Below are 10,588 nucleotides of genomic sequence, written 5' to 3'. Positions count from 1 at the left end.
TATATATATATATATATATATATATATATATATATATAAATGGATATTTGACTATGGAAAAAATACATAGGAATATATATTGCCTATAAACAAAAGGAAAGAATTACTTTGAAACTGTGAGACATTTTTCTCAGAAGCTGATTCTAGAAAATAAAAAAGATTAGAGTTCCGTATTGGCTAAATGGTAATGGCTTTACTGAAAGACTTCTGTAATGCTGTGTTATTGAATAAAAACTATGTAGGAAACAGGTTTTTATCTCACATATGAAGACAAGACGGGAAATACTGAGATTTGCTCAGGAAGGTTGAGAATGCATTGTGAATCGTTTGCTTCATCACTTACACTTCTGGTCATATTTAAAATGTAGCGTAGGTATCTCAAGCCCTTATCAAAGAACGAAGACACACTGCGATACACTAGGATCTTATCATGTAAAACCTGCAACTGTCAACTGGTGTCTTCCTCAGAGTCCAACCCAGATAACTTTCATTTGCTGAATAAGAAAAGATGTGTCATATTTATAGAGCAGGTAGAATTCTGGGTCAGGATAAGCACAATTTACAAGAGGAAAAAAATAATAAAACTTCTGTTAACAGTAGTTCTCCTTGCCCTAGGCAATAACCCTTAAAATCTCTTCTGGGGAATATCAATGTTTCCTAGTGTTTCAAGGTCTCTTGTTTCATAGCTGAACTGTTTTGAGGAAGACAGAACCGAGTAGCAGTAGAGTAGGCACTGTCACCGTAATGATAGTTACAGCTCATCTCTGCCCTTCTTAAAGGAAATCAAGTTATTTAAAGTAAAAACAGAATGCTCTTAGCTGCTTTCTTACCAAAAAACAAAATGAAGCTAAAAAAAGCATAATTTCACTTATAAACTTTGTATTCAAGGATACAAGTATTTAATAAACTATAATGCACACAGAAAGATTATAAACTGATAGAAGAGAATTAAAATACTGTAACACAACTAAATATAAAATTAGTCTATAAACCCCCCCAAAATGTGCATTTTATATTCTCCACTGTCAGATATATGTATTGAAGAACAACCCAATGATCGATATTTATGTACTCTAAAAGAACTGAACTATTTTTAAAAAGAGAAGCAATACAAGAGAGCTGAAAAATTAATGGATTTTGAGATTCAAAGATTAAAATGTTTGTGTTAGTTATTTATATTTCACCTTATCAAGGCATCTTAACTTCTCTGAGAGTCTGTTTCCCTATTTAATATGAGAGTTATAAGATCTATGTTGCAAACTTTCTGTGAAACTATACAATGTATGTATAAAGAAAATGTTGATTATAAAATATATATAATAATAGGTATTATTTGAATAGAAAGTCCACAAATTATCTAAATTATTTAAAGTCTAAGAGTAGATTATAAGGTAAATATTTGATTTACCTTTATGAGTGGGAATGATTTCTATAACAAAATAGGAAATATTTTTAATTTAAAAAAATTTTTGGAGAGGTTTTTGCTCTAGGGAACATGCGCTCGCCAGACAGAGAAAGAGACAGAGACAGAAAGTGAAAAATCACCCCCTGGGAGGATGGCCATGCCAGAATCCCTTCTCCTCCATTCTCCTCTCAGGATCTTGGGCACGCACCCATAGGCGCCCAGCATGAGTTTAAGCCACCGACTCCAGAACGCGAACCGCGGTTGACTCCAGCGCCATAGCCGTTATGCTAACTGCTGGTCCCAAGTTTTTTTTATTTTTTAAAAGGATTTTGCCACAAAGCATGTGTGCTCACTGGAAAAAGACAGAGGGAAAGTGAGAAATCCACCCCATCTCCCCAGGATGGATGGCCACACCACAATCCCTTCTCCTTCAGGAATTTGGGACACACACACACACACACACACACACACGTGTATTTCTTTTATTTGAATTTATTTTTTCCTATGTTTAAACTGCTTATTTAACTAATAAAATATTGAAAGTGTTCCTGTTACCAAAGTTTGTATTCCTTGTCTTGGTTAGGAATTATGAATGGTAGTCTACAGCAGAGCTTTTTGTTCTTTCTTTTTTTTTTTTTAGAGAGAGAGATATTTTACTACAGAGTGTATGTGCTCACCAGAGAGACAAAGAGAGACAGAGAGGCACAAAATAGAAATTACTCCCCAGTGGGGATGGTCATGCCACAATCCCTTTTCCTCCAGTCTCTTCTATTTTTGGGAATGCAAACATACATGCCTGGCATGAGTTTTAAGCTCCAAGGTCCAGGACTTAAACCGTGGTCGACTCTGTGGGAGACTTATAATGTGACCATTACACCATCTGCTGGTCCCCTGCAACAGGTTTTAGATCAACTGTATTTTATTAATGGCAAGAGTAAGTTATGAAACATAAAATAAATCTGAGGATACATGAACTCTGGTTCATGAATAACTCATGCTTTTATCTGTAGCCATTATAAGTTTTGCAGAAGGGTAAGATACAGGATGACAGCCAATATTAATTCAATTTTCAAAATAAAATGTAAGTTTACATAGAATTGTCACATTCAACTTGGCTTTACAAAAAAAATCCATTTAGGATATGTTTATTAGAGACAGTAATAAATTTACCTTCCTAGCACGTAAAATTTGCTGGAAATAACACTGACACTGCATTATGAGCAAATATATATATATGTATATATATATATATATATATACTTGCTGGAATATAATGTTATAAATTAAATTTAAAAATTCTTTATCTATCTTACCTTTTTAGAACTTTTCATGGATTTAACATACTTTGCATTGACCATATTAGTCAAATACCAGTTTTGCCTTTTTTTTTCCCCAAAAGTTTATTTCTGCCATGACAGAGAGAGAAAGAAAGACAGACCCCCAATGGAGTCTTTATGCTGCGATCCACACTCGGCCCCAGCCAGCCTGGATCATGAACATAGGCGTGTTTAAGGAGGACACCAAGAATGATTCCAGCACCCTTCCGTTTAGGTCCAGTTACATTGTTATTGCACATTGTTTGGCCCCAGTTCTACCAATTAAAAAAAGATACTACCATTTATTTTAAAAGATAATCAACCCTTAAAATTAATGAAAAGGGGATACCAAAAAAATTTTAGTTTTTAAAAACATTTGTGTTTTGGGTCAGCCAGGTGGCATGGTAGGTAAGGTGACTGGATGCCACATGTCCAAGAGCATCCTTCAACTCCTAGACCTGGTAACTTAGAAAACACACTGGGTGCCTGTGCTTGTGTGCCCAAAACTCAGAGAAAAAAAATGGAGGAGAAGGCATTAGAGCATGGCTGAGGGATGATTTCTTCCTTTCTCTTTCTCTGTCTCTCTCAGCAACTGCATGTATCATAGAGCAAAACTTGTTTATAAAATTGCATTTTATGCATGAACTTTATTGACTTTACTACCATTTGTTGGTAATCTGATATCTGAATGGAATCGTTCAATGAAGGAAAATAGCTAGGTTTGCAAAACTAAGGTTTCATTCACCTTCTCACATTTTATATTCTCCAATAAGAGCTATAGCATGGTTCAAGCACAGTAATTAATGATGAGAACGTATCTTTTTAGATGAGTAATATAGTTTTGAATGGCAGTGCTGTTTTGTGAGCTATTTTCATTAGAAGATATAGAATACAATGCATTGTAGTCTCCCTGAATTGCTAAATGAAATTGAGAAAGCCAAATTATATGCTTTTAAATAAATTAATAAATTCACTTGTGATTCACTATCTTTATGATATTTGTGTCTTGAATAGTTGGAAGGTATTCGTTTCATTATACTATTTAAAAATAACGAAATAAGGAGGTCTACTAATTGATTACATCCTTTAGTCTAGGCCTCCACTTAGCTCTTGAAGTGCTCTATCTGTAATGCTTTAGTGGATCTCAGCTATGTTAATGGGCATCCAAAACACAAAACAACAAACAAAGTTACTTCTGTTCCAAGTTAGGGATTACAGAGTATTCTAGGTCCCTTTGTGTTTGACCCTTCTAATCTCAACAGTGTCATATCAGAGCCTCTTAGACATTCCTCTGACTCACATACTGGTGAAAACAGTCTCAGAAACAGCTTAGTTGGCAATAGCCAGCATTAGACCTAGGGGAGATATAAAGCAATTTAAAGGAGCAACTTAGATACCTATATTCTCTTTGTCCAAAATGCCCTCATAATTATTAGGAAAAAAAATGCTCATTTCTCCTATACCTGTATGTATGTGTGTATATATATAACACATGGTAATTAAATGTCTCAGATGCTTAAACTATAATGAATTGAAAATGTATGCAGAAATATTAGAAAGTGGACAGGGAATAAAAAGTTGATGTCTTAATTTAAAAAATGCAAAGTAAACATTCAAGAAAAAAAAGACCTTTATTACTAAACTTAAACATGAGTTTTTCTGTATCTTTCTTTAAATTTAATAAACTTACTATCTCAAAATAAATATAACTGTTGTTTAAATTAGAAAAATGTATACTAGTAAAAAGAGAGAAATTACCTGGCATGTGTGCATGCATGCCCAAGATCTCGAGAGGAGAATGGAGGAGAAGGGATTGTGGCGTGACCATCCCCCCTGGGGGGTGATTTCTCGCTTTCTATCTCTCTGTCTGTCTGGCGAGCGCACGTGCCCTACAGCAAAAACCTCTAAAAAAACAAACAAACAAACAAAAGAGAGAAATTAAATCACTGCATTTGTACCATCCAGAGACAACGACTATTTAGTGTATTATTTTGGATTATTCCAGATCTATTGGTTTATGGATCTATAGATGTTTTCCCATGCTGAGGTTCTACTGTTTTGTAATGCCTTTCCTTTTTGAGTTTATGGCCCTCATTTGTTTTAGCAAATTTTCATGTATGTATTATCTAGTCCATTTTTGCACTTCTCAAGTGATCTCCAAAAAGAGTCTATAGCTAGTTTGTCCAAACCAGAATCCAATTCATGACTGCATTTCACCTCCAATTGTTATGTCTAATAAGTCTTTTTAGATTAGATCATTATTTTTTCATGTTACTAAAGACAATTTTTTTTTTTTTGGGGGGACATAGGAAATTTGCACTCACCAGAAAGTGACAGAGAAAGACAATGAGAGGGAAAGTGAAAAATTGCCCCAGGGAGGATGGCCATACTGCAATTCCTTCTCTTTCATTCTCCTCATGCGATTATGGGCACACAGCATAAGGCCTGGCAGAATTTTCAAGCTGTTGGGTCTGTGACTTGAACTAAGGTCATCCATGTGGGAGTTCAGCACCTTAACCACTGTTCTACAAGTTGTCTTAAGAATGTTAATGTTCGGTGGACCAGCAGTTAGTGTAATGGCTATGTCACTGAACTCCCATGTAGTTGACTGCGTTTCGAGTCCTGGACCCAGTGGCTTAAACTCACGCTGGGCACGTGTGCATGCGTGCCCAAAATCCCGAGAGGAGAATGGAGGAGGAGGGATTGTGGCATGGCCATCCCCCCTGGAGTGTGATTTCTCACTTTCTGTCTCTCTGTCTTTCTCTGTCTTTCTGGTGAGTGCACCACCCTGTAGCAAAAACCTCTCCAAAAAAAAAAAAATGTTAATGTTCAACTTCCTCAGTTTTACTGGTGGTTTTTTTGTGGTTAATGATTTTCTTTTTCAAGAGTAAATTTTAGAGGAATATAAAGAATTTGGCTTTTTAACATGTCCAACAAAACATTTATATATGATGTTTAGGTAGCTCTTTTTTTCTTCAGGTTTTTTCTTTTCTTTCTTTTTTTTTTGAGTAAGAGGGATGATTGTTAATGTGTTCTTTTGCCTCTAGAGTTTCTGCAGAGTAGAATGAGAGAAAGAGAGAAGAAAAAGTTCAAATCAGCTAAAGAAACTACTGTGGAAAAATGGTGAAAATAAAAGCTATTAGTAAAACAGATATTACTATCTGTGGAGTTTTTAGATGTCTTATTTTGATTACGATGACCAACCTGAGTAGTAATGACACAACAATTAATCTCCACCAAAATAAGATGAAAAGAATGGAGCTCTCATTTTGTTTTATTGGAAATGATCCTTCTTAAGAGAAATAATAAAATCCAAAAAACTAAGATAGAGCATTTTTTTAAATAAAAGTGACATTATAACCTATGTGTTCATTATTATATACCAACCTATTCTTCTGTAAAATAAATAAGGCTAAATAGTTTAGAGTTTTATCTGTTAAATAATTGGGAAAGTCATGATGTATTTTTTCATGTATTTCTATGCACAAAATACGTCATGACTTTCTCAATAGTCCAATAAATATACAATTAACAAAATGTTGGAAACTATTCTCAACTCTACATAAATGTTTTGCAATAAAACGATTGGGTCAAGGAAACAAAACTACAATCTCCTCTATAATAGTGACTTTTTAGAAATATGTTATACACGTGAGCTGAAAATTATGCCTTGAGTTGAAAGCCTAAAATATTCCCTGAAATACATATTTAACTGGAATGCTCAAAAATATGATCTTACACACATGAAAACATTTCACAATGATGAGTTTGTGTCCATCGTATAGTTTAATTTTCTCAGCATAGATTTTTATATCTTTAGGAAATCCCATTTAGGAAAATCTAGTTGAATTATAGCAACATTTCAGTATGCTATAGTTCTTTGAGCTGTCAGGAACCAACCTTTAGGATGAAGCACAATTTTAGATTTTTCTACAGTCTTACATGAAATATAGCAGTCATAATCTTTAAAAGACATGACTTCATTTATAGAAAAAGTTACACAGATTCGTTTAAAGAGCACTTTAAAATTTCAAGCTTTTATTTAGGATCATCCACTATTATTATTTCTGAGCTATCTTTGGACAAAAGCTTATTTTGAGAGAGCAAATAAGTTTTTTTCTAATAAAATGCAGCTGTATATGTAGAATAGGTTCTCCTAAAAATAGGAATATAAGATATAAATGCCTTATTATGAAAAGCATGAGCATACAGGAAACTCTTCTTTTAGATTTTGGTATCTTTCATGGTTTTATGATCAAATATTTGTTATACCTATGTGTTTCATTCCAGGTTATTTGCTATGTCATACAAAATTAATATATTTCAGTACTCCAATCACTGAAAGCTCATAAATACCACCTATTTTAGAATAAGAAGTTAAAAATTGCAAACAGGGGCCAGATATTGGTAATCCAATTAGACCTCCATAGAAAGGTCCTGGGTTTTTGTCCCAGGGCCTCTGTGTACATGCCAGGTGTATGTGCCCCTGATATGGGCTAGACAAGCTTGAGGGAGGGTCATGGCGTATGGAGCTTATTAAAGGTACCTAGATCTTTCTCTCTCTCTCGGAAGAAATAAACCTCAAAAAAATAAAAGGCACAATTGGGGCCAGCAAGTGATGTGGTGGTTAAGGATACTGGATTCCCACACGGCTGATGGTTGTTCAAGTCCCAGACTCAGCAGCTTGCTTTCTCACTTTCCTTCTCTCTCTTTCTTTTCTTTTCTTTTTTTTTTTTTTTGCTTTGTTTTGTTTTTTAGAAGGTTTTTGCTATAGGGCACATGTGCTCGCCAGAGATAGAGAGACAGAAAGTGAGAAATCACCCCCCCCCGGGGGGGGTGGCCACGCCACAATCCCTTCTCCTCCATACTCCTCTCGGGATCTTGGGCACGCACAAACACGCATCCGGCGTGAGTTTAAGCCACCGGGATTCGAACCGCGATCAACTACATGGGAGTCCAGCGACATAGCCATTACACTAACTGCTGGTCCCAATACTATTTGTATTTTAAAATGTAATAATATTTAAAGTGCAGACCTCTTCCATGAGTATATTGTGTCTAGACCCACTTTTGATCATATTTGTGCCTGTTACCACTGCTGTGAAAACCTACCTGACCAATTATTTGTCTTTCTCCTGCCCACTTTCAGAGTTTGGCCTTTATCAGAGTTTCAAGTAGCAATTTTTTAAAAGAATTATGCTATTGAATTTTATTCATCATCATCATTATTTTTTTTTTTAATTTGACCAGAGAGAGGGATAGTGAGAAAGCAAGCCGCCAAGTCTGAGACTCGATCAGCCATGTGGGAGTCCAACACACTTTATCCACCACACCACCTACTGGCCCCTCAAATAGCAATTTTGACAATAACAATTTTCTTATTTCTGCCCTGTACTCCAGAGGCAGAGAATCTCCATACCACTCATTTTTGTTTTAGAACAGCGCTGCTCAACTGGGAGTGATGTTGGCAGACATTTGATAGCATCTAGAGAGTTTGTCACAACTAGAGCGTGGTGATGCTACTGGCATGTAGAATACGTAGGTCAGGGATGTGCCAAACATCCCTAGATGCATGTGACAGTCCCCTGTGACAAGCTAGTATCCTGCCCATGTCAATAGTGCCACTGTTGATAAAGTCTTTTAGAGAAAATACTGAAAAGAAAATTACATATGATAACAGTATTATTAAAACATGTTTTCCATTTATTCATAGATAATTGTAAAATTTTAAAAATTTAAATTGTTCCCATACCATATTTTGATATATGTGCTTCATTCTATTACCAAATTTTACATTTTTCCATCAAATGGCATGTTGTGGCTGCTTGTCTCCAAAGATTAGTTGTGTGTGCATGGTTTATTATTAAAATAAAGCAAAGCAAGACCAAAAACATCTCTTTTTTTACCATGAGAAATGTTTTGTTAGAGCCTTAATGTGTTTCGATTTGCATATCTTCTGAATGATTACTTTTATGCACTGTGCACAATGCCATGTTCATCTGCTGTTTCCTCTTCCTCTGTCTTCCCTCTTCATATCTTTTTTCCCTTCATTCTGGTTGGCAGAACTCCCCTGATTGCAGCTGGTGTCATTGGTGGTCTCTTCATCGTGGTCATCCTGGGTCTGACATTTGCAGTGTATGTTAGAAGGAAGAGCATCAAAAAGAAAAGAGCCTTGAGAAGGTTTCTGGAAACAGAGGTGAGGGGTTTCTTTCTCCTTTTCATGTGTTCAGGTATATTTATTAGCTTTGGATGATATTTAGTTTTTTAATCTGAGTGAAAATTCTGTTCAATTTCTTGATGAGAACTTGTGTTTTATAGTATGTTTAACAAAGATGATGAAGAATTATAGTATCATAGTTCATGTAAGCAAAACTGATTCCTGGCTTTAAAAGGGTAGATGGCAAGGGTCAAGGAAATTATTGTATTATGGGAAAGACAATCTACTTGTGTGTAGGAGGAGTAGGAGAGTGTGGGATCCCTTTAGCAAGCTCTGAGTAGAGGCTATTTCAATATCAACATAACCAAGGAAATAATTGGATACAGAGTATCTTAGTGGAAGAGCTAAAAAGAGAGAGAGAGAGAGTTTTTCTGTTCAGAATAAAATCTGATGGGCAAGCAATGTATGCTTTAGGATCAATAAGTTGGTAGTAAATAATCTTGTTATGGTAGCAGTGAAAGACTGTGATTACAGGGTAAAGCTTAGTGTTGTAATCACGCACAGATCTTAGAACGCAATTTATATTATGCATGGAGGTCATTATGAATATGTAAATGTTCCATAAATTATTATAATTTAAAATTATTGCTACATGAGTCTCTAGCATGCAAGCTGATAGATTTCATTGTACAGAACACAGAGGGTTAACAATTACTATGGACTATGCATTATCGGATCAGACCTTTCTCAACTCCCATCCTACCTCCTTCTCCTGATAGCACATTCATTTCTGTCTGAATAGTTCGGAGTAATTTTGTCCTGAGATTCAACATATACTATGTTTGCTTTGTCCTGTACTCAGTGTGACAATTAGACTTTTCCCATCAGCTGACAGGAATGGGAATATTCATTCATTCATAAATGTGGCAAACTAATAGTGAATTTAATTTTAGCACTTTTACTCCAAAAGTCAAACTACAGTGAAAAATCCTATGAAGGTTCCAGGAAGCCATTGCATGGAGAAACATGGAGAAATACATCATGACTTGCCCAACAACCTAATACTTTATAATTACATTTAGAAAAATACTTTCTAAGAATTAGTGTTATCTGACATTGGAATGGGATGAGTCACTGATAGACATAGTCAAGCAAATAGAGGTAGTCAATTATCTACATGAGTAAACCTAGTAGTAATTCCTATATTAGGTAGGTATTTACAGAAGATCCATTTGATCACTTTCAACCTTGCATATGTGAGTGAAATTTTGGGCACATCACAGGTGCTGTTCATATTTTCAACTTATCTATAGCTATGATGATTTAATTAGATAGAATTCCCCCTAATGGCCAACATGGGGAGTCAATAAAAGAATTCCAGAATGTGAAGTACACTGGAGTTGCAGTGGAAGTGAAGATTCCAGTCTTTTCTCTTCTTTCTTTTTTTAATTTGCTGTAAAGTGCATGTACTCCTTAGAGAGAGACAGAGAGGGAAAATGAAATGGAATACCACCTCCATGGGAATGACTGGCTCAACCCCTTCTCTTCCATTTACTTCTTGGGATTTGGGGCATACATACATATATACCTGGCATGTTTTTCAAACCAGCATGTCTGGGACTTGAACCACATAGTTGGCCATGTGGGGTTCAGCCATCTTAACCAACACACCACCTAGCTTCCCTGGAACAATCTCTCTCTCTCTCTCTT

The 10,588-nt window shown here is 35.5% G+C and overlaps 1 protein-coding gene across 1 annotated transcript in view; it reads left to right on the top strand.

Moving 5' to 3' along the window:
* The window catches only part of ERBB4 (erb-b2 receptor tyrosine kinase 4), a 1,304,701-nt gene that overhangs the window by 1,036,660 nt on the left and 257,453 nt on the right, over window positions 1-10,588 (top strand). The window contains exon 17 of the mRNA XM_006140094.3: window positions 8,785-8,917. Within this exon, the coding sequence (XP_006140156.1) occupies window positions 8,785-8,917 (133 nt within the window). The remainder of the gene's footprint in view (window positions 1-8,784; window positions 8,918-10,588) is intronic.

The sequence above is a fragment of the Tupaia chinensis genome, unplaced genomic scaffold (assembly GCF_000334495.1).
Source record: "Tupaia chinensis unplaced genomic scaffold, TupChi_1.0 Scaffold000018_1, whole genome shotgun sequence".
Lineage (NCBI taxonomy): Eukaryota > Metazoa > Chordata > Mammalia > Scandentia > Tupaiidae > Tupaia > Tupaia belangeri.
The sequence above is the reverse complement of the archived record's forward strand: the minus strand, read 5'-3'. Positions and strand labels throughout refer to the sequence as shown.